Here is a 23,538-nt window from a genome sequence, read left to right on the forward strand (position 1 = left end):
AGTTTAATCTGTTTTTACACCAAATGTTACAAGTTTAATCTGTTTTTTCAGCCAAAGCAAGATTTTTTCTCTCTGTGCTTCGACGAAGACAGACGTGTCTTCCTGTGCTCCGTCCGCACGCTTCACTGCTTGCACTCTTTCGTCTTGTGAACCCTTAAAGAGCCTCTTTTTTTTTCTGCATACCTTCCTAATTCAAAGGATTTGATCAACTGGTCTCTCAACAAAATTGATCAACTTCTCCCGACAGGAGTCAGGGTAATGAGGACCCTCTTACCTCCACGGAAACAAATTGGATTCATGACGACAACTGGTTTTTTGCTTTTTGGCTGGTGAATTCTGGATCGTCTACAAATTCGTGTGAATGTGTCGAAGCTCGGCAGCACTCAGACTGAATTATGTGGAGCTGCGTCAGAGCTGGAGCAGCTGTTATCAGGACTGTGAACTCACTGGCAGCACCCATGAATGGTGGGAATAATCTTGGAGAAGCTGTGAGCTCGACTTTCGGCGTAAATTATCAATTCGGCTGTTGGGATTTACCATCAGAAGAATATATACCAGCGAGACTTTAAAAAGGCAGAAACTGCAATTCATAAGTTCTGCCTGACCCAAACTGTGTTCTTGACGGCGGACTTATCTCAACTCCTCCTGGCATGTTTAGGAAAAACAAAGACGCTCTGTCTGTCTCCTCCCCCCTCCCCAAGGCCGTGGACATGACAGAACCTCAACCGAGCTGATGATGAATGACACCTCTTATCTGGACAACGGCTGTATCCCTAATGAAATCAAATTTATTTTTCTAGAAGTGTTGAGCGTAACTGCAGTTCCTTTAAGAACTCTGAGATTAACTGCGTTAATTTTCTTATCTTAGATCACCAAAGACACTCACACCTTCCAGGACATCATGAAGTGTTACCGCAGCCAGCCTCAAGCCAGCAGCCACGTGAGAAACGCACTTTAATGAACGTTTCCAATTGAAGCCGCGCAGAGGTTTACTCTGTGCACGTTGTGTGCTCAGGTGTATCGCAGCGTCTTGCTGCGTCGGACTCCCAGGGTGCATCCAGCTGATGAAAACATGGAGGTGGACTCTGCTTCAGGAGGAGAATGTAAGCTCAGACACACGTGGCTTTAAAAACAGGCTGTGCAGCAGAACGCTTAAAGCAGAAAACGTCAAAGACGTCATCAACAACTTGTGGTCCGCTGTTGCATTTCAAAGTAATAAATCAACAACACTGTTTATTTCTCAATATTTTTTACTTGCTGTTGGTAATTTGAAGGTTTTGGAATAATTAGAATTTAACAGAAGGTTTGAGATGGAAACCATTGAAATAGTGACGTCCCAGTTCAGCTTCTGCACTCAAAACTTGCATCTTCAAAGAAACAAAATGAGCTTTTTACTGAGAACAAATACAGAAGATATTGCATATAAGCAATAAAAAAGTTTTTACTTTAGTCTTTTGTAATTTCTACTTTTTATCTGTTTTTTTTGAACGGTTGTCTTGTCTTATAGTTTAGAAGCAGGTGACTTCTAAATTCAGATGAAGGGCCAATAAAGGTTTAATAAAAAGAAACGTTTATGTGTCTGCAACTCGTAACTAGTTGTAAAATCATTTATTGTGTTTCTTTTCTGGATTAAAAGAATTAGGAATAAAAAAAAAAAGACATTAGAAAAGTTACCACTCTATAAGTTTGCCCCTTTTTTAAATAACTTGAATTAATCGATTGATGTCTGTTTCCGTAGCTGCAGAGAAAGCCAATCCGCTCGCAGGTGGCACAAATTCTGGCCAATCAGGAGGGGAGGTACGTGGTGACCTCATCGAGTTTTACAACACCGTGTTCGTCCTGAAGATGAAGAGCTTTGCGCTGAGATACGCCGCCAACGATAACCGGGTACGACAGCGACGGTTCTTCACAGTGGTGTTGTGTTTGTAACGAGCTGCAGCGTGACGCGACTGTGTTGGCTCCTCCAGGCGGACGCTCCTCCTCTGTCTCCGTTCCCGTCGGTCCGAGCTCATCCTCTGTCGCCTCGCCGGGTCAGTCAGAGACACTCGCTGTACGTGTCCCCTCACAAGAACTCCGCCGGCTGTCTCACACCAAACTCCTACACCTACAGGATCAACAGCAGCCCGTCCAAGGCAAGAACACACACACACACACACACCAGGAACTAGAGCTCGTTCTTTTTGTTCCAAGAGCTTCAGGAAGTTAAACAGACAAACGGTTGCTGGGATCAATCGCTTTGATTTACATTTGGACCTATGAAAAGATGAATAGAAGTAAAAAAAATATATATAGGGCCAGCTGTGGCTGAGTGGTTAGAGCAGTCGTCTTTCAATGCAAGAGTTGGGGGTTCGATTCCACCGGTCACATGCCGAAGTGTCCCTGGGCAAGACGCAGAACCCCTCATTGCCTCCAATGTGTGTCCCATCGGCGTATGGATGTGAAAAAGCTCTGATTATTCTCTACAGATTCAGATTTGCTTTATAGTATAAGTATATAAAAGGTATATAAGTGCAGTCCATTTAACTCATAAACTTTGCTGAGCACTTTGACCTATTCCTTTTCAGATTTAATCCCAGAAATCCACAGAAATTATTCTGAAGTGGCGCTCTTTCCCTTTGAATCAGTAGATGCACATCCAATGACTATTTCCTGACATTTTCACTGTAATCTATCCAGCGGTTCATGAGATATTTTGCTAACAGACAGAGTTGATGCTAATAGGTGATAGAGAAGTAGAAAAATATATAGAAACATTCAGTTAGCGCTCAGTGTACTGGGAGCTAACATCAAATTTTAGTACTGGCTGAGTTTTAGCTGAGGTGTTCAGTAAATCTGCGAAAACCTTTAATTCAAAATTTAAATCTTGCAAATGTCAAAATCCCCGTCAGTCAACGCTGTCGCCGGGGCAGCTAAAGTTTCAGTAATTTAAAGGTTTGTTTGCCGTACAAGACATTGTAATCCCAAGTTTCATCAAATTCATTTCCAGTCATTTGAGGCTTTAGAAAATGGGCAAAATGAAACGAACCCTTCACTGTCTCCACACAGGAGCTGTCCGACATAAACCGGATGATCCGGCAGGGATGTGTGAGCAGGAAACGGGCCTTCACTATGGAAGGGGATGTGATGATGTCACCTATGTGCGACTCGCCAAACAAGAGGACGTGTCCAGAGAACGGCAGCAGTCAAGATGTGCTGCTGAAGCGTCTGCAGGACGTCCTGTCGGAGCGGCAGAGTCAAGAAAAGTAACGTTCCCCAACGATCTGAAAACCACCAGCGGAGAAACTCCCGTTTCAGCTGTAACTCTAAGAACTCCCATGTTCTGACCTGAAGGTCAGAGAGACGGTCCTGTATGATCTTATTTCTATTTTACCCAAACGTCATTTTAGTTCCATTTTTGTTCCTGTGACCTTAAAGATCCGATCACAAACGAGACATTTGAGCCACTTCCGGAGCCAAAACACAGAACAGGTCATCATCTTACCTGCGTCTTAAAGAAATCCGTTTTCAAAACGGGTGCATCAACAAAACAATCCCCTCTTTGAACAGGCAGAGTGAGTACCAGGTACAGAACCTGGTACCTACAGGAACTGGGCTTTATTGTGAAGTGACTTGTTAACCTTTACAGTGTTACATTTACCATGTTAGTACCGATTATGTGTGGTAGGTACTAGCTACGTACACGCTACACACCTGGTAATTACCTGGTACATATCTGGTACTTGGCTAGAAATTGCTTTATACTTAACAGGTACTTAGTTACTTAGGTTAGTTCCTGTTATGTACCAGAAAGTTTCCTGATACATACAATTGGTACATGCCTGATATTTAGGTTAGTACCAGTATGTACCCAGAACATTCCTGGTACGTAGCTATTATGTCCCCAGTAATAAAAAGCTCTACATCAGGTATGTACTGGGTACATAGTTAGTACCCGTTACTATTTGTGTACCAGTTATGTACACGATAGGTTCTTGGTACATACCAGTTTGTCCCCAGTAACTAACAGCTATGCACCAGGTATTTACTGGTGATTACGTACCTGTACCAGGTGCTTACAGCACTACTTGGTCAGTTTAAAGTTTGGGGTGATCTTCGTAGTAGATTTTAAACGTTTGCTGCTGTGACAACAGTGGAGGCCATGGATGTTCACAGTCAGGCATTTCAATCAGCTTTTTGTTGACTTTCACTGATCAACAGGCAAATAGTGTTAAAATACTCTGGGTCATAAAAAGAACAGGTTTAACTTTTATTTTGAACTTGTACATAGTTTCACATGATGCTTTCTGTGTTAAAACTTCCTTTCTGTTGACAAATACCGGTAGTTCAGCTTTACGATTTTTATTTTGGCAACTTCTTTGTGCTTTTTAAACCGTTTAATGTGTAACGCTGTTAGTAAACAGACCTAATGCTAACGATAAGTGTGTAGCATCTACACATCATTTTTAGACTTGCCTGAACATTTACAGAATATTAACGGGATCGCTGTTTGAACTCTTTCTGATTCTTGGAACAGTGCTGCTTTTCAGAAATAATTATATATTTTAACATTTAATACAAACAAACCAAGTTTTGTGGAACTTAAAAAAAGATCAATAATGGAGGTGATTGTCTTACTTTAACATCAATGATTGTATTTTCTACAAACTGTTCAGTTTTGTAAAATAAAATACACTTCATATGATTTTTTTGTTCAGTGGTTCTTTAGTCCTCTGCACGTTTTAGCTTTTTTATTATTTATTAATATTTTAAGAGACAAAATGTTATCCTGGTTTCACATGAATTTTAGAAAACTAAAGCTCAAAACCCGACAGTCTGGTCATCCGGACGTTTTCTTTTTTTTTAGATGTTTTGTCTTTCATCCAAAGGACTTCATCAGTCCGAGGAGCCACAACAAACTCAGTCCCACAAGCAGCACAGTCACATGGTGGACCAACCAGTTTGATGGTGATAAGATGGTTTCTGGCTTAACTTTGTTGCATTTTGTACCTGGATTATTGAACCTGAGCTTTGATGTTTTGAACCACTTCGGTCACGGCTGCCTCAAGAGTCGACGAGGGAGAAGGCGGACTCCAGAAACCATCTCATCTCCATCAAACTGGTTGTCCCACTAAGCGAGTGTTCTGCTTGTGGGACTGAGTTTGTTGTGGCTCCTCGGACTGATGAAGTCCTTTGGATAAAGGACGAAAGTGTTTCAATAACAACAAAAAGTACAGATGACCCGACTTAATTTTGTAAGATTTTTTTAACTGGATTATGGAGCATGAAGTTTGATTAAAAAATAATAGTTTCCAAATTCTAATTTAGCTTTTTTCATACTTAAATATTGTTTGTATTATTTTTTTTTATGTTCTTACACAGGAATCACAATCACTGGGTCAAATACCAGACCCTTTTCATTGATCATTTGCTACCGAGAAGCACAAAAAACATTTTCTTTAAAGCTATATTTATAAAACTGATAAAACATTGGTCTGGACAATATTTCTCTTTGCACTTTTCTGAGTCCGAGTTATTTTAACATAAGCTGAATCGTATTGTGACCATCGTGTCTTCTGACAGTTGTTTGCTCTACATTGGTACATTGTCACTTTACTCACCTGTATATGGGTTCAAATTGAAAACGAGGTTATATCCATCCATCCTTCTACCACTTACACCTGTGGTCAGGTCGTGGAGGCAACAGATCGAGGAGAAACTGACGTCCCTCCCCGAAGCAACATTTTCCAGCTGCTCCTGGCAGCCGGTGCGTTCCCAGGTCAGAGAGAATATATAATCCCTCCAGCGATTTCTGGCTCGGCCATAGAGGGTGACACAGGAGTGGATTTTCACTCCCGTCCAATCCCACTCCTGGTAAAATGACTCCCGCTCCTGGACCGCTCCCATTTTTCTTCATTTGGTCTTTAGGATATACTGAATGTGATCTTCGACTTATTACTTTTAGATTACTTTGTGTTCTGCGGTTTGATTGCAGAAGATATGGCAACAGGAACAGTTCATCTGTGGTGAAAGAGGGAGGCATTTATTGCCTTAATCCAAACGACAACAACAAACACTAAACAGAGCACAAAACATAAATAATACATGGCTTGTGGTCCCTATACCGGTAGTTTTTCTACGGAGGATCAGCTGCTGAGTCCCTGTTTCTAACTCTTTTGGAGGTCACAGTAAAAAATAAATTAATAAACAAACTGTACATGGGTCACACCATGTCTACCTTAGTTGAATGAACAAACAACCAATAAAGTTGCGTTTTACTATTTAATTAGTGACATTACTCTTGTTTGAAATTACTTAAACAAACCAAAAATTTTTTTTAAAAATGCACCAAGCAAGAGAACAGTCCTCAACAACAAAAAAACATGAATGCATTACATTTACATATATCGGTTTTGGAAAAAGAAAAAAAAATGTGCATATAATACAAATATTAAACAAAAATACAACTGCCATATCAGCGTATTTCCCACTCTTCAGCACATTTGAACAAGAAAACACTGCCCAGAAACTAATTAGGGCTAACGACACAAAAACGTGTTAATGCTTTAGATGCATGTGACGATTCTGATAGTCAGTCCAGGAACCTTACGTGTTGCTATGCAGGAACAAAATTTCATCTACATTTTGTGGATTGAGGGTGGAACGCCTCTCCTCAATCAGCCTCCCTGCAACACTGAAGCTGCACTCGGAAGGAGTGCTCGTTGCTGGGACTGCCAGCAGCCTCTTGGCGACCGGCACTAGCCCACCGGACTTCTCCTGCCAGAAGTTGAGAAGAGACTGGAAGCCTCTCAACTTGGAGTCACTCATGTATTGTAGCACCAACTGGCGGCCCCATGACTCTGTATCGCCGCTGTCCTCCTCCCTCTCCTCCTCTTCAACACAAAATGCAAAGAAGTTGTGCACCTCTGTGACAACTGGCTCTGAAGGTGAATCTTTAAAAAGAAAAAAACAGATTCTTATAAAACTGCCATATTCATTGTAGTTCTTTGTAGTCTAACATAACGTATTTTTCGGCCTAAAAGTCAGTTTTTTGCATAATTTACATAATTACATAATTTACATAATTTTGCCCTGCGACTTATAGGCCGAAGCAACATATTTATGGATTTTTTCTCATATTTATAAACCAGTTTTTGGCTGAGATATGGCTCATTCATTCTGACTTAAAAAAAAAAAAAAAAAAAAAAAGCAGTACCAATTTCAGCCACTTGATGGCAGCAGAGTAGTAATAGTGTATGGCATGCTGTTGTATCATGTAATAGGTAAACGTGGCTATGACGACAACTTCCAAAAAGTTCAAGACAAAAACAACTGGACTTTATTTATTATACTTTATACTTTGTTTTGTTTGAACTTTTTTGAATTTACCACGTCCTGGATGACTGAGAATCTCCACCAGTTTCTAATGACCCAGTCGGCTTGCCGTAGCTCCCCACCTTCATTCTGCTCGCTGCTTGGAACCGTCAAACCAGCTGCACCACCCCGGCGAAATGCAGCTGATTTGACCATTAAAGTGCATTTATTCAGCAAATGTTAGACTGAGACACACCTTTGCTAAAATTTCAAGCGAACAAATAATTGTTTTTAAGTGTTAATATTGTTAAATTCTTGTTAAAGTCCTCCCGTGCACGCTCCCGCCATTTGGCAGCCCATCGATTTTTGGCACAACACCGGTCCACATGTCTGGGTTGTCGGCGGTGGCGCATAATAGATGCGACGTATACGGCGAAGAGACATATTTATGGATTTTTCCACTTTATTAGACAAATACGGTACTTATTTGTGTTGTGTGTTATTAGTATTACGTATATTAGACATTACGAGATAAATGAAGACATTTTGTGTTCATATTTAGGATTGCTGAGTGCTCTGTTGATGCTAGTGTTACTCACCCTCTTTCTTCACACGGCTTCTCATTCTCTCCTCTGTTCCTGCGAGTGCTGCCAGGGTGTTGATGACCTCCTCGTACTCGTGACCGTACAGTTTTTTCCTCAAGAAGCTCCTCAGGCTAGGACAAAGAGCTGTGGCTACCTTATGGTACAGGTGGATTTTGAATTTCAGCTCCACGGCCTGGGCCAACTTCTCTTTAAGCTAGAGGAGGAGTGAAATCACACGATGGTACATGCAACATCATTATCACAGGGCATAAAAGTTCTCAGGCGAAGGAGAAGTTCTAAATTTAAAAATTAACAAACATTGTTTCAATTCTGTTCTTGTTTTTATCGCCGTTATTGGATCGGGCCCAACTCCTGTTAGCTACTTGAACGATAAACCTAAAGGATAAAAACCAACCAAGTTACCTCTTTCACAATCGCACCGTCTCCATCCTGGGTCAGCAAACCGTTCAGCAGGGTTGCCTTGGTTGGGAGGACGAGGTGGAGGGTGGGTGTCTGATCAGTGGAGAGGTGCCTGGTCGCCTCATCAAAAGGTTTCAGGATCTGGATGACGTCCTCAAGAAGTTCAAAGTCCACGTGGTTGAGGTAGCGGAGCTCGTTTCGGTGAAGCAGGATGTCATGAAGCTTCCCAGACTTCAGAGCATCGTTTACTGACTGGAGCATTGAAAGTCTGGTGTTCCACCTCGTCTCCACAGCCTGCTTCAGCGGTTGGTCCAGCGCCTTTTGTAACCTAAAATTGAAAGAAGAGACCGTGCAGGTTACAGTGACGACAAGTTGCAATTTCATGGCCTTTCTTTTGGAAAAATATTTTATTAAAAGAAGAGGTTTACAGTTGCATGCTGGTGAAGATTCTCGTCATCCAGGACACGTTGAATTCAAAAAAGATTAAAAGCAAAAACTGGATTCTGCAGCTGAAGACGTTTCGCTTCTAAGATTTCTAAGAACAGGGAGTGTGGGGGTTCAAGTTACAAAGCTGGAGGTGTTCTGTAAACTTGAAGATTAGCACATGCAGATTGCTCTTTCACTCCTCACCATAGGGGTTTGTTAGTCTGACTCACAGATGGACCACTCTGGTCACATGAACTGGTCTTGACTGGTGTGAAACTGACTGGGCATCAGGCCTAAAGCTGCACTGTGGGTTTATGAAAGTTGAAATCTGAGACCTCCTCTGTTTAAAGATGGTTTCTCTCTTTTTACATTAGTTATGGTTACATACGCAAAATTCTTTGACCGGATTGAAATGTTTTCAGATTAAATAATTAAAACGTAGCGTTTACATGCAGCGGGCTTTGTTCTTAACACAAGTACTGACATGAGCAGAGTGGGAAACTCTCCTTAAAAAAACACAGAAGAAGTTCTACTTCCGGGACGAACGTAAACAAACCTGAGCCAAAATGGACCCGCGACAGGATTTAATGACGGTGGAGACGTTGCTGCGCTCCCTGACTGAGCTACAGGTCATACAGATCATTTTGAGCTCTTTCAAAGTTTCTAGTAGAAACGTTGTCGCTCACCGACCAGTTTTACTTCCCCGACATGCTAATACTATTAGCATTAGCCAGGCGGAAATGACAACGTCGCACATGCGCAGTCAGGTCGTTTTTTCACGATCGGAAAAAATATGAACAGATTAAACATTTACGTGGACACCATTCGGGTTAGGAATCGGCGTAAACCACCCGTTTCGTTCTGATTACAAATTATTTCGGATCGCGCTGAATAAATAAAAAATAATTCAAATGGGGCGTTTACATGACGCGTTTTTATTCCAAACTATTGTTTAACCCGATCGCTTATGTCCATGTAAACATAGCTATTGCTGTGTTTCAAGCCAAGCTCCTGATGAATTTCCCAGGAACCGGCTTCTAACACGTGCAAAAAAAGGGACCATCCCTCGAAAATGATCGATCATCGTGTACAACAATGAAATGTTTTAGGCCAGGGGGCCAACATGCAACTCACAGGAACAGCCTGAGGACAAACAAGGCCAAAGTGGTTCAGAAAAAGGTTTGTAAACTCAACCATCCAGGTAGATAAATACAGGGAGAAACTTGTCCAGATGACATGATTTAACTTTATTTTTTGTGATTCATCTACTGGATGATTGAGCTTACAAACCCCTTTCACACTCCCCGTTCTTTTCAGATGAGCATTCTGCCATGAAGTTAAACTCAAAGCAGTCCGCTCCTCAGATAAATAATGTTATTAACTTACTTTTTATGGAAATGAATGTTTCTGCTCGGTGCCCTGAGACGACTTCTGTTGTGACGTGGCGCTTGATAAATAAACTGAACTGAGAAAAGCTCCTCAGATGAGAAGTTGAAACGGCTTCAGCTGCAGAACAGAAGTCCAGTTGCTTTTAATCTTTTTTGGATTCACAATTATAAATTACAGTAGCTTATTTGCTCTTTGTTTATTTCACTTATATTTTATAATCATTTAAGCAGTCTTACCAGGCAGAGATGACAAGATTGTATGTCTTACCCTGCTCTTTGGAAGTGTGTAACAAGGGTCTTGGTCTCCTTAAACAGCTTGATGATGCTGCTGTGTGCTGGGTTGTCCTCATCCAAGTGGTCAAATGTGTGTTTTAAGACCAAGTTGATATTATGGTCGGCGCAGGAGATTCGCACATAATCCTTGAATGCTGCCATCACATTTGAGCTATTATCCGTCACAAAGACAGTGTCCTTGCTCAGGATGCCAAATTCCTGTTAAGTTAAAAACACATAAAACCTTAGCAAATGAAAAGCCCAGGCATAATATCATCATAAAACAGAATGTTTAACAATAATATAATTGTACAGAGCACTTTGCAATAAATTTATAAATTCATTCAACCTTTATTTAGACAGGTAAATCCCATTGAGCCTCGAGGACTCATTTACAAGAGACACCTGATTATTCAACTCAATTCAATTCAGTTTATTTACAATATTTTTCAGCCTATAAGTTGCAGTTTTTTGCAGAATTTACATTCCCTGTGACTTATAGGTCGAAGCGACATATTTGTGGATTTTTCCCATATTTATAAACCAATTTTTAGCTGAGATATGACCGTTTTCATTCATTATGACTTTAAAAAATTGAGCAGTACAATTTTCAGCCACTAGATGGCAGCAGAGTAGTAGTATCAGTATGGCATGCTGTTGGATCATGTAATAGGTAAACGTGGCTGTAATGACAAATTCAAAAAAGTTCCAATTCAAAAACAACTGGACTTTATTTATTATACTTTATGCTTTGAATTTACCGTGTCCTGGATGACTGAGAATCTTCACCAGCTATTAATGACACAATCGGCTTGCCATATATTCTGCTGGCTGCTTGGAACCGTCAAACCAGCTGCACCGCCCCGGCAAAATGCAGCCAGTTTGACCATTAAAGTGAATTTATTAAGTAAAAGTTCAACTAAAACACAAATTCGCTATAATTTCGAGCAAACAAATAATTGTTTTTAAGTGTTAATCTTGTTAAATTCTAACTAAAGTCCTCCTGTGCACGCTCCCGCCATTTGGCAGCCCATCGATTTTTAACAACACTGGTCCACATTTCCGAGTTGTCGGCGGTGACGCATAATAGATGTGACATATACGGTGAAACAACATATTTATGGATTTTTCCACTTTTTGAGACATATTTGGACTGATGCGACTTAAAGGGTGGCGCGACGAGTACGGCGGAAAATACGGTATATAGCACCAAGTCACAACAGAAGTCGTCTCAGGGCACTGAACAGAAACATTCATGTATAAAAATAATAAGTTACACTATTTATGTGGGGAGCAGACTGCTTTAACGCCACCGCAGACTCTCCTCCTGCACTATTTACACATGCTTAATGCAGATATCAAGCAAAGGAGGATACCAAGACGATAAAAAATTTTTTGAGAAATTAATTTTAAAAAGTTTGAATTTATACTGTAGTGGACTAGGCCTATGTCAAAACTGACCAGATGGACAGAAACTGTCATTTCATTGATTTGAATCCAGAAATACAGTTTAGACCCATCCTGAGACTTTCTTTCTTGAATTAATCAAGTGGAAAAAGACAATTCTCTATGATCATTACTATTTTACAAATGTTTTGATAATCAAATTGTGTTAGTTCAAACAATGTTTACATGTTGAAGTGAACTACTCATTTTTATCTACTTAAACAGTAGTAATGATTTTTATTCCTCAATTCAAAGTGAAATCAAGTTAGAGTACATTACAGAGTAATGATTCAATTTCTTGATCGTCTGCTTTGAAAGTGAGCAAAGTTGTAAGTGTGTTAAAGTTCAGGTTTCGGTCAACTAAAAAGTTTACTGAAAAGAAATGTCATGTTTAACTTTTACAGCAAGATACTGAGTAGAGACGCCACGAAGTCTGGTTTTTCCATGATATCTTTCTGTCTGTTCTTAAACAATCCTTGACTTTCCATAACACCTTACATCACAAACCACACCTCTGCTTTGGTCCATCCACCAATCAAAAAGCTCTCAAATGAACCGGAAGTAGAGCCCATTTAAATGGACACTTCCCAGTTCAACATGAGAGTTTCAGAGAGTTCGAGAGAGTTTCAGAGTTCTTGGAACCCAGAGTGCAGGGAGTTTGGGAGTCCGTGAATGCAACCAGGCATTCATGGATGCTGCTAAACCAAACAAGCTGAACCAGAGACGATTTTGGGAATTATAACTTCTGTTTGGATAACCTCACACGACTCCTAAGGTTTTAGCTGTCCTCACGGAGACGCTGAAAGAGTCAAAAGGAGAGCTCTACACCGACGCTGAAGCTATCGTCTGCAAGGTAAAAGTTCTATTTCGACCAAGCGTACCGTTGGCCAAGCTGATTTCAATGGAGCGTGCTGTTCTGGTTAAAACAGATAAATTCCCTCACACATCTCTCTGTAAGATAAATCTCAATTTTCCATCTTTAAACTCTTGTTTCTGCTAGAAATTCAATCACCGCCGTGTGAATTGATGTCTGCTGTTCTGCTGAAAAAGTGAAAACAATCGCCGTATTGTTCTCACTTCCTGTAAAATTAATTATGCTGTTGTTGTTTCATATTTTGCCAAATTAATGTAAATGTTTGATGTTAATCTTTGATTCTGTAAATAAATGACCGCATTCATTTTGATGGGTCAAAGATAAATAACGTCTCTCGTTACATATGTCATACAACAATACAAAATGTTTTCCTTAATCTATCAAATGAAGAAAAACTCCCTGTGCTATTAAGAGAAATGATTAATCTGTTAAAGCTGCTGCTTGCCATAGGCAGATCTGTTTACAGCGAGGGACAGCGACGCACCGATGTACTTATTTATACTTCTCTACTTGTATCCTTCCGTGATGTTTTTGTTGTTACTGCTGCACCATGTTCTCATACTTTTCCCAATTTTATGAATTAATTGGCCCCATTTATTGCACACGCCATGTAAATAACGATGATCTGGTACCTGCAGGATTCCCTCCACAGTCCTTCTGATTTCGTCACTGGATTCGACATCCTCCAACTCCCTTGTGGCCAGAATCCGGTTCACCATTTTCCAGTCTAAAATGTACTGGACTGCAACGGTGACGTAATGTGTGCTGGTCCTCTCCTCTGTCCACAGGTCTGTGGTTACAGCATGGTCTCTAGTCTGCACCAAAGGAATTACATTGTTACCCTCAAAGTATCTTGCATGAAAAACAGACGACCAATTTAGACTATTGGGATTAAGCAGAAAAAAACAGATTAAGTGTTAGGAAATCTCTGCATGATATCAAGGTAAAATGTTCGTGGAGACCTGACGCAGCTCTTCGATGACCAGCTGTTTTATTTTCTCATACTCTTCTTTAGCGTGGCGGGAGACCGCGCGCGCACACGGCAGGATGTCTTCCAGCTGAACGTTGGCGCCATATTTGGCTCCAATGTCGAGCATCTCCTGTATGACGTTGATGAAGCCTTTCCCCTCGACCACGTCGAACGGGATTAAATCTTGGCTGCACATGCGAGCAATTTTGTTGGTCAGCGGAAACTCGACATCCGATAGTTTCCGTTTGACGCACGAAGAGACGTTTAGCTGATCCTTTCCGTAATCTGGCTTACAGGTGTGCCTCAGGAGACCGCTCGTCCCCGACTCCCTGGTGTATTTAACTATCACTAAACAGGTTTTACAAGCGGCATATTGCGTGCTAACCCCGTCACACTGGACTCTCAAAAAGTTCAGGACTATTAAAGACTTTCCTGCCATCTCTGTGAGCCTAACAGAGACATCGTTACTTAGGACTTTGCGTTGCAAAACGATTTTTACCGCCTCGGTTTCTCCGCTGGTGTTTGCGCCCTCCATTACTGCTCTTTGGCGCGAGACCGACACCGGAAGCAGTTGACTTCTTCTTCTTCGGTTTTATTTGGCGGTTGGAGGAGAATATTTTGGAGCATTACCGCCACCTGCTGGTTAGGAGGGTGAACTGGATTGGCGCTCAAAAAGGTTGTTATAAAATTAATCAATCAATCAACCTTTATTTATACAGGTAAATCCCATTGAGCCTCGAGGACTCATTTACAAGAGAGACCTGATTTCAACAAAGAATGATGACAAAAATGGACAACAGCAACAATAATAAACAGTTATAAAAAATGACTGAAGAGAGGAAAAAATTACAGTTTATTATTTAAAAGGTACAGGAAGCAATTACAATGGTAATAATTAACTATTAGTAGTGAATTTAGGTTATATTCATTCAACCTTTATTTATACAGGTTCATCCCGTTGAGCCTCGGGGACTCATTTACAAGAGAGACCTGACTTTAACAATGAGTGATGACAACAATGGACAACAAAACAACAATAGACAAGCATAAAGGATGTGTACAAACTGAGAAAAACAAGTAAAAATAAAATGGTATTTAAGAAATGTAACAAAAAAACAGCGAGGTTGTTGTAAGTCGATGTAGAAAACTAAAAACAGGAGCATTTAATTATATAGGCAAGTAATTGAAAGAGAAAAACAATTTAAGTGTCTTGGTATCTGGTTTGAAGAGAGACTAACATGGGCAGTGCACATTCAAAAAGTTACTAATAAATGTTAAAAAATAAAATAAAAACCATCATGAGGTGTTTAACAGGAAGAGACAGACAGGAAGTCACAAAGGACCGTCTGCACAGGGTTATTCAGATTAGGGAAGTATCGTTTATAACTCAGCTTCAGAAACAATTTTAGAACAGTTACTCAGTATCAGGTATTAATAATTATTTCCGGTGCATTTAAAACAACACAGGAGGATCAATATTAGAAAAGGGAGGACCATCTGAACATCGACAGAGATCAGTCAGCATTAAACTAAATCTGAAAGGCCATGAACAGAACCATCCAACACCAGAAGTGTTCAAACCGAGGAAAAAGACAAGAAACACACAAAAGAAGCTTTGGATGGACTCAATCAAAAATCTGTAGAAATTCAAATCATCAATATTAATGTCAGCCCAACAGAAGCACAAAAAGATTCAACAGCTAGAAAAGCGAAGGCGTTGATTTCTCCTTGATCTCGTGGCAGCAGTTTCTTTAAAAACAGATCGAAATGCTGCAGCTGGAATCAGGCAGATGTGTGCAAATATCAACGGGGAAGCAAGGCAAAGCTGTTAAGGCTGCTGGTTTAATACTCTGGATGCCTGTTGCCATGGCAACAGTTATAAAGATAAAGGCAGGTCTTTCTTTCTGCGAGTGGATCAGATTTGAACGGGCCTGGGTGTGAGAGGAAGACCCAAACGACTGGATGTTGGAGTCAAAGCGCTGCATGTTTTGTCTTTGTGTTCACAGAACCTCTGAGGGTTCTGACCCAAACGTTGTCCCTGGAGAACCTCAGTCTTCAGATGTGGTCAGTAATGAAACTGATGGGGGAGGTGATGAAGTTCTAGTGTGGACCTGTCCTCAACTTTTGGATTTAACGTTGGCTACAAATAAGGTGGCCAGATATTTATTTGTTTATTTGTTTATTTAGTGGCAGCTGCCACTCCTTGTCCAACCCCTCTCCAGAACCGCCACTGGTCCGATATCTGTCTGTGGTTCTGGGGGCGCTGCCTCAGCTTGATGTGGGTCAGAGGTTCGTGTGACTCACACCAGTCCAGAAAACCACAAGCTGCTTTTGCGCATGGTCAGTGCCCCCCCCCCCCCCCCGCCCCCATCCTCCGCAGCATCCATCTCTCCGGATCTTCACATCCGCCTGGATCCCGCTCGGTACCCGTCAGCTCCAGGTAAGATCCTTCCTCCCTCCTCCTCTTCCTCGCTTCAGCATCCAGCCTCTCCGTGCTCGGTTCGGTACCACCGCCCATGATCGGTTCCGTTGGGGAGTGTTGTTTCGGGGCGGATCCGCCTGGACTCAGCCCAGCCCCGCTGGTTCCGTCCGGAGAAATCCGCATCACCCCCGCTCCTGTAGACCAGGACCGAACAGTCCTGATATGAATCTCCTGCTCCGGCTAATGAATAGCGTGTCAGTCGCTGCTTATCAGCTGATCTTATCTCTGCGCGCGCGCACGCACACAGCAGGGCTGTTTCGGTCCAGAGTCTGGCAGCATCACAAGGTCACGGTGATGCTGCGGGACCAAAGACTGACGGCTGTTCAGGGCCACTCCGGCTCCCTGTGGCCCCCCAGACTTCCTGTGGCCCCCCCACCCACCCAGCTCCACGTGATCCTCCAGGCTCTATTTGGCCCCCCAGGCTTCCTGTGACACCCCCCCACCCACCCACGTGACCTTCCAGGCTCTATTTGGCCCCCCAGGCTCCCTGCCCCTCTGATAAATAAGAAGTATGTCAGAGAATACCGGCTGCAGACATAAGTTATTTTATCTGCAGAACAAAAGTCTCAAACTGAACAAAAAAATAAACAACACTTTTGTTTTTGCCGCCACTTTTCAAAGATCTAAGACTTTTTCTAAAAGGCCTTCTTCTCTCAGACGTTGTTCATAAATTTGCATCAATCTGTGTTAGTGAGCACTTCGCCTTTGCTGAGATAATCCCTGCGCCTCACAGGTGTGATGCTGATTAGACAGCGTTGTTGCACAGCTTAGGCTGACCACAATAAAAGGCCACTCTTAAACGTGCTGTTTTGTAACAGTGGGTGTCACACGTTTTGAGGGAGCGTGCAGCTGCTGACTGCTGGAATGTCCACGCTCAGAGAGTTTGGCAGTAAATCCAGCCGGACTCACCACAGACCACGTGTGCCCACACCAGCCCCTGTTCATTGTCCATAACAAACACCTGCCCGCACCATAACTCCACCTCCACCGTGTGCCCCTCGATTCACGACGATGACATCAGCAAACTGCTCACCCACACGGCGCCGTACACACGGTCTGCCGTCTGTGCAGTGAAAACCAGTGCACCAGTGAAGAGAGCGCCTCTCCAACCATCGGATGTGAGCGCCTCACTCGAGTTACGACAAACTGCAGTCAGGTGGAGACGCTGATGAGAACAACGAGCACGCAGAGGACGCTGTGCGACGGTTTGTGCAGAAATTCTTTGGTTATGTGAACCGGTTGTTGCAGCAGCTGTCCGGGTGCTGGTCTCAGACGATGTCGGAGGTGAAGATGCTGGACGGAGGTCTTGGGCTGGTTGCACGTGGTCTGCTGTTGTGTCCAGTTGGATGTACGGCCAAATTCTCTGAAGCGCCTTCATCCCACAGCACGACGCCACAGAGATCTATGGGTGCACATGGAGGTGCAAACCTTTTATGCAACCTGTTTTGTTTTTAACCTCGTTTATCTCAACAGGAAGTGACGGCGTCAGGTCGATGAGGAGGAGGAAACATGGAGTCAAGTAACCACCGAGGTGAGAGAACTGACTTGTGTCATCCCTGCTGGTACAGGCCTGCAGAAATAAACAAGCACAACAAAACTGCAGAAGTCTTGAAAACATGACTAAGTTTTGTAAATTCTCGGTGGTGCCACAAAGAAAACAACAAAATCTTCATTTCAGAGAAATATAAAGTGAGTTTGAAATTGATATTCAATCAAAACATCAAACATGACGCCAGTTTGTTAAACGTTTCTTTAAATTTTTGTTAAAAATAAGTCACTGACTGGGTATTAGAGCAAAAATATTAAAAATAAACTTGTCTGTAAAATATCGACTACACAAAAATGTAATTTTAACCCACGTAAGAGTTCAAATGTTGTACATTTGGATGTAAAAGCTTTGTGCTCCCAAACGGTAGTTTAAGAAACTATAATGAATGTATAGTTGTCAAAACCGTAACAATAAGTTAAATTGCATTTATTGCATCAAGCACACTGAACTTATTCCATAAGTGCTTGGTGAGCTCAGCAGGTAAGATATTTTTGTTTATAACTGTGGGCTCAACTTTAATTTTAGTTGGTAATTTTTAGAGCACACCCATTTAAAAAATGTCAGAACTCTTTTCCCAATGCGCCCAAATGTTCTTATGCTGTAGTTTGTAGCACATCTGCCTCAGTGAAAATACCGTGAATAAAGACCATGTCCTGATGGATAAAAGCTCAAATCTACAGATTATTATTCCCAATCCGTCAGTAATTATTGTGATCCGTTCACACAGTCAGGACCAAATGGATCGGAGTCTGATGAAGACATGAGCGAACATCGATGGAGTCGTCTCTGAACGCCGTGGAGCTCCGGGAGCTGCGAGGAGGCCGGAGAGGCCCGTCTCCAACGCCGGCCTCCGGACCCTGGGGGTCTGCGACCCGGGGCTTTGAGAACGCCTCCTACCAGCAGGACGAGGAGCCGAAGAACGCACAGGAAGAGCAGCAAAGACCGGCCGTGTCTCCAAACTGTCAGCCCTCGACGTCAAGCGACCGTAAAGTGAGTTCGGTCATCTTTTTAAACATTTAGGATCAAAGTGGCAGCTTTGTTTCTGAACTCCTGTAATCTAATCTAATCTCAGCGTGCTTTCTATCCAGCAGCTGTTTTTGCTTTTTGTCTGAAGTAAATTTTAACCATTTGACTAGTTTTGAAGTCAGTTCCACACATTTTTAGATCAAAACGATATTAAAGCACTAACCTGTTCGTTCACCATCATTACAGAGGTATTAACAGTTTTCTGGTAAAATCTCTGTAAATAACAGATTAGTGGAAAAATCCACGTCCTGATGGTTCTTTAGATAATGAGAGGTCTGCAGTTTTCTTTTGTTTCATCTTCTTGTTTTTACTTTTGCACTTTATTCAGCCAGAAGTTCTTATTACGACTTTGGTCTTCTGAGTTAAAATAATAACAAAACATAATCACACAAAAGACTAATTTAAATGTTGGAACAGAGATTACAAAGATTAAAGGTACTTCTGTCAGTTCAGGAAATTACCCATGATCCTTTGCTATCATTAAAGATGGGATCTGTCAGGGCTCAGTTTGTTAGTTTGTTTTTGTACAAGCTGCTATTTTTGCTTAATCTGTTTTATTTTAGCATTAGCTACCATTTTATTTATTTTAGCTTTTAGCTACTGTTCTGTTGATTTTAGAATTTGCTAACATTTTAGTGTTTTTAGCTACTGTTTTGCTATGTTTAACATTAGCAACCATATTGCATTTACAGTAGCTACTGTTCTGCTGATTTTAGCATTTGCCAATATTTTAGCGCTTTTAGCTTTTAGTTACTGTTCTGCTAATTTTAGCATTTGCTAACATTTTAGCGCTTTTAGCTACTGTTTTGCTATGTTTAGCATTAGTGACCATATTGCATTTAGCTACTGTTCTGCAACTTATAGTTTTGGCTACTATTTGTTATTTTTAGCTTTCAAATACAATTTTGCTACTTTCAGCATTTGGCTACTATTTTTCTACTTTTATTTTTAGCTACTGTTTTGCTACTTTTTACATTTTGCTACTATCTACATTTCTGGATTTAGCTACCATCCTGCTACTTTTAGCATTCAGCTACTATTGTGCTAATTTTAGCTTCTGTTTGATTGTTTTAACTGAGTTTGTTTATTTTATCTATAACCACCCTCCTTTCAGTTGCAGGTCTCGCCTCAGTCTTACGATGATGAGGAGGGAGGTGCAGCAGCAGGAGGAGGAGGTGCAGCAGGAGGTCAGGACTTCACAGCGTTCAGCCCGGCTGACGACCAGACCGCCGACTACGGCTTCATCCTGGCGCTTGTGTTTCTGGTGAGTGGGATTGTCCTGGTGGTCATCGCCTACACCATCCCCAGGGAGGCCAAAGTGGACCCGGACTCCGTGTCTGCACGGCAGATGGAGAAGCTGGAGATCTACTACGCCCAGCTGGGCTCCCACCTGGACAAGTGCATCATTGCGGGCCTGGGCCTGCTCACCCTGGGGGGGATGTTCCTGTCCGTGCTGCTCATGGTGTCCATCTGCCGAGGCGAGATGTACCGACGCCGGGCGGCGTTCGTTCGACCCAAGAGGACTTACGGCTCCGTCAACTTGAGGTTGAAGCAGCTGGCGACTGGAGAGGTGGGAGGAGGCGACGGCCAGGACGGAGGCGAGGAGTTTTTGGTGGAACCTGCAGAGACACAGCCAGAGAACAGCCAGGACTCCAAATCAGAACCAGGACCGAGCAGACAGCTTCCTGCTGCTGCTGCGTCGACTTCAGCTGCTGCATGTGGAGTCTAACTTCAACCGAGTGAGCGCCCAGTTGCATTATGGGTACGCAGGTCCTCTCTCTGTGCCCACAGGAGCAGCACATTGTAAGCACACAGCGTTCAGCTGGACGGACCCAGCTTCATCCCGGTTGGGATGAACAGAACCGAACACTAAAGGATATTTATTGTAACCGATGGTGAAGGATGTATGACTTTCAACAGAGGGCTTGAACTGGTAGAAGATAAAGGTAAGGAGCGGAGTGAGGACAAGAGCACAGTCAGAGGTAATTAAGTGCAAAATTAGAATCTCATCAAGTATTTTAATCATAAACCGTCACAAAAATAAAAGCACATCGTTAAAAAGAAGCACCACGAAACGCGAGACCAACTCTTTATTTCGAAAGTTCGGGAACTTTTCAAACTGATCTCAAAACTCCTCAAGCGAAAGTGGAAAATACTCGAATCTAATTCTGAAAAGTTGTGTGAAACGCAGAGAAAAGCAGAATTCGTTTTACACGGCGTCCCAACATTTTCAACATTAATGCGACGTGATTAATGAATCTAATTTAGTGCGATGGAAGCAGGAGAGAACAGCATCAACAGTTTGAAAGCAACATTTATTCTCACTGCCAGCAACAAAGGAGCAACTGTGCAGAAAATAAAAAACCTCAAGCATAAAGGGTAAAAAATTAAATATAACATCCATTAAAATATTGCAGAAGTATATCAAAGCTGTGTTTAAGTACTGTACTTTAATAAACATACTTAGATGCCTCTGCTGGTTATTAAACAAGGATGTACTTTATTTAAAAGAGCTCTGGGTGCTTTCATGTCTGAACAAAGCTCCTAAAAGTTTGCTTTTGAGCGGAACAAACCTTTAATAACTCACCGCCTGCTTTTCTGTTTTCTATATAAACGGATGTTATTTATGTCGTGTAAGAATACAGTATGCCTTAACGAGTTATCGCACTGTAAATTGTGTATTCACAAATATTATTACGCCGATGTATTCCAGTCTGTATATTGAGCCAGTTAGCCAAGGACCGTGTAGCCACACACACGCACACACACACGCACACACACACAGGTATGCAAAATTTGAAAACCGTTGTGACGTTTGGATCTATTTGTTTCTGTTCGCAGCACTTTTACAAGCCGTTAAAACAAACAGATGTGTGAGAAGAGATGAACATCTGTGATTTATGATCCTAATTACCTTGAACTTAAAAGTCTAAAATAATTTAACGTAAAGTCTAAAAAGTAACAAAAATATCTAAATAGTGAATGTCCTGCCATTTGAGTTATCTTTGCAGTTTGTATTTATTTTCTTAAGAAGTTGACCGATACAAGTTTTTATCTGGGCATCTGGTGGCCCAACACCAGTTTTTATTGGGGGCGGGGCTTAATTTGAGCCGGATCCTACCAGAACAGGATCTGGGAATGCTCTTATTTTGATAGGGTGGGTTCCGTGAACTGAAAACAATTACATAAACACTCATTTTAAACACAACAGCCACTTACGAGCTTTTTAATATCACATACAAGCTGCCTTTTCAAGTAAGCATTTCCACCTCCACCCTTAAAAAAATCTCCAAATAGTGGTGGTGGTGGTGGTGGTTGGGGGGGGGGGGGGGGGTGAGTGCTGATCTAACCAGGCAGTCGTATGTGGGCAGGAGCCCACAGGCAGCCGCCATGAACAGACGAAGGAGACGTCTGGAGGTTTCACATGTGGAGTTGAACAGTGAATTCAGCGGAGAAGAGTCGAGTGCAGAACCATCAAGTAAAGGGAGGAGGGGGGGTTCTAGTAAATACTTGAAGTGGAGTGTTTACAAATGTAGGTAAACGTAGGTGTTTAACAACCTGTTAAAATACACCAAAATGCACATCTACTTTATTCAAAAATTCCTGGGGGAGGAGTCCCCAGACACCCCACCCCCACAACAGCTGACCTGCCCACTATTTGCATTCCGGCATTGATCAGTTTACAAATTAAGCCCTGATTGGGGGGGGTATTTTTAATTTAACAAATCATAACAATAATTCCTAAATTGTACCCGTTACCAATTATAAAATCAGACATACAAATGTTATCCAGATCAAAATCAGATGGTGCCGTTTGAAAGACCTTGCTCCAGTAGTTTTCCAGATGTGTTCATTCTAAAACGCAGGTACACGCTCGCTGTAAACAAAGCCCATTTATCTGTGTATAAATAGTAGTACGTACAAGTACATGAAAGTTGTTGGACGTCTCATCCCACACAGCTCTTCCACCGACACTGTCTCGACCTGTCATCGGTCACTTTGGCTGTTTCTGTATGTAAACAAACAAAATTATACTAATTGTGAGCTACAGTGCTCAGCAGCTGCTGCATCGTCTCTTTTGTACTTGGTAATTGATTAATTGTGTGCAGGCGTGGCTGATTACCATCTTTTTAAGAAGTAGCCGATATCGGCAGATTATCTCTAATTTGAAGTGATTCACTGAGTCATAAAAGTTAAGGATTTGTAATTCAGAGTTGGTTAAAGATCTACTCCGGGTGTTTAATTATCTCTGCGGCAGCAGGTTTGTTGATTTGTTTTGTTTATTCGGTCACAGATAAGTTTAATTCCTGCTTTAGCCGTTTGTCTCTGCTGAAGTGTCCTTGAGTAAAAAAGCCTCAGCTTTGAAATTAGCATTTAAAAAATTATTATTTATTATTTTATGTCATGTTGTGTCTAACAGTCCAGATTCCAGAAATAGACAGAAATGTATCATGTTTGACAAAAAATAAAAGGAGAAACGGTATTTACAGTTTCCACCCATTGACGAATGCTGATGGTGTTTTTGCTCGTGTCTGTGTGCACGTTATGACGGGATAAAAATGTATTTCTGTGGCTACATTAAAATTATGATTCAGATAATACCTGAGCATTTATTCACCTTAAACCGTTGACTTTGGTTTTGTTCTTTTAGCCTGAAGATGGTGATTTCCGATTCTTCTGATTTAAAAGTTAGATACAGCAGCTGTGTCTCAGTGAACAAACAGTGGGTCCAACATGCATTTATCACTGTAAAACAGGGCCATTCTACTAAAATGCTCAGGGGGGGGCACAGTTACTGAAAGCCAAGAGC

At 41.8% G+C, this 23,538-nt stretch overlaps 2 protein-coding genes and 1 long non-coding RNA gene across 4 annotated transcripts in view; 2 read left to right on the plus strand and 1 right to left on the minus strand.

Annotated features, from left to right (window-relative positions):
• rbl1 (retinoblastoma-like 1 (p107)) overlaps window positions 1-3,420 on the plus strand; it is a 16,859-nt gene extending 13,439 nt beyond the window's left edge. Inside the window, exons 18-22 of the mRNA XM_037679696.1 lie at window positions 869-940; window positions 1,016-1,103; window positions 1,739-1,887; window positions 1,968-2,132; window positions 3,046-3,420. Of these exons, the coding sequence (XP_037535624.1) occupies window positions 869-940; window positions 1,016-1,103; window positions 1,739-1,887; window positions 1,968-2,132; window positions 3,046-3,246 (675 nt within the window). The 3' untranslated portion in view covers window positions 3,247-3,420. The remainder of the gene's footprint in view (window positions 1-868; window positions 941-1,015; window positions 1,104-1,738; window positions 1,888-1,967; window positions 2,133-3,045) is intronic.
• Window positions 3,421-8,564: 5,144 nt separating this feature from the next.
• Window positions 8,565-13,398, minus strand: LOC119412662. Its single transcript, XR_005186936.1, has 3 exons — window positions 13,334-13,398; window positions 10,377-10,600; window positions 8,565-8,622 (listed from the first exon to the last, which is right to left on the minus strand). It is a non-coding gene; the product is annotated as an uncharacterized LOC119412662 (long non-coding RNA).
• A 2,665-nt stretch (window positions 13,399-16,063) lies between these two features.
• tmem74b (transmembrane protein 74B) lies at window positions 16,064-21,149 on the plus strand. Of its 2 annotated transcripts, XM_037679697.1 has the most exons (4): window positions 16,064-16,111; window positions 17,627-17,684; window positions 18,430-18,692; window positions 19,843-21,149. In XM_037679697.1, exons 3-4 carry the CDS (start codon window positions 18,477-18,479, stop codon window positions 20,455-20,457), a joined length of 831 nt encoding a protein of 276 aa, XP_037535625.1. In that variant the 5' UTR covers window positions 16,064-16,111; window positions 17,627-17,684; window positions 18,430-18,476; the 3' UTR covers window positions 20,458-21,149. The 2 variants fall into 2 exon arrangements, with proteins under 2 accessions (XP_037535625.1, XP_037535626.1); XM_037679698.1 differs by lacking the exons at window positions 16,064-16,111; window positions 17,627-17,684 and having other exon boundaries at window positions 18,429-18,692.
• The last annotated feature ends 2,389 nt before the right edge of the window (window positions 21,150-23,538 follow it).

Source organism: Nematolebias whitei, chromosome 7, assembly GCF_014905685.2.
Source record: "Nematolebias whitei isolate Nwh7 chromosome 7, NemWhi1, whole genome shotgun sequence".
Lineage (NCBI taxonomy): Eukaryota > Metazoa > Chordata > Actinopteri > Cyprinodontiformes > Rivulidae > Nematolebias > Nematolebias whitei.

What these genes read in the sequence shown, in the direction of transcription:
- tmem74b (XM_037679697.1), top strand. Translation starts at nt 18,477, where the DNA reads ATGGAGTCGTCTCTGAACGCCGTGGAGCTCCGGGAGCTGCGAGGAGGC. An exon ending in CGACGTCAAGCGACCGTAAA is followed by an intron (nt 18,693 to 19,842) that starts GTGAGTTCGGTC and finishes CCCTCCTTTCAG; the next exon opens with TTGCAGGTCTCGCCTCAGTC.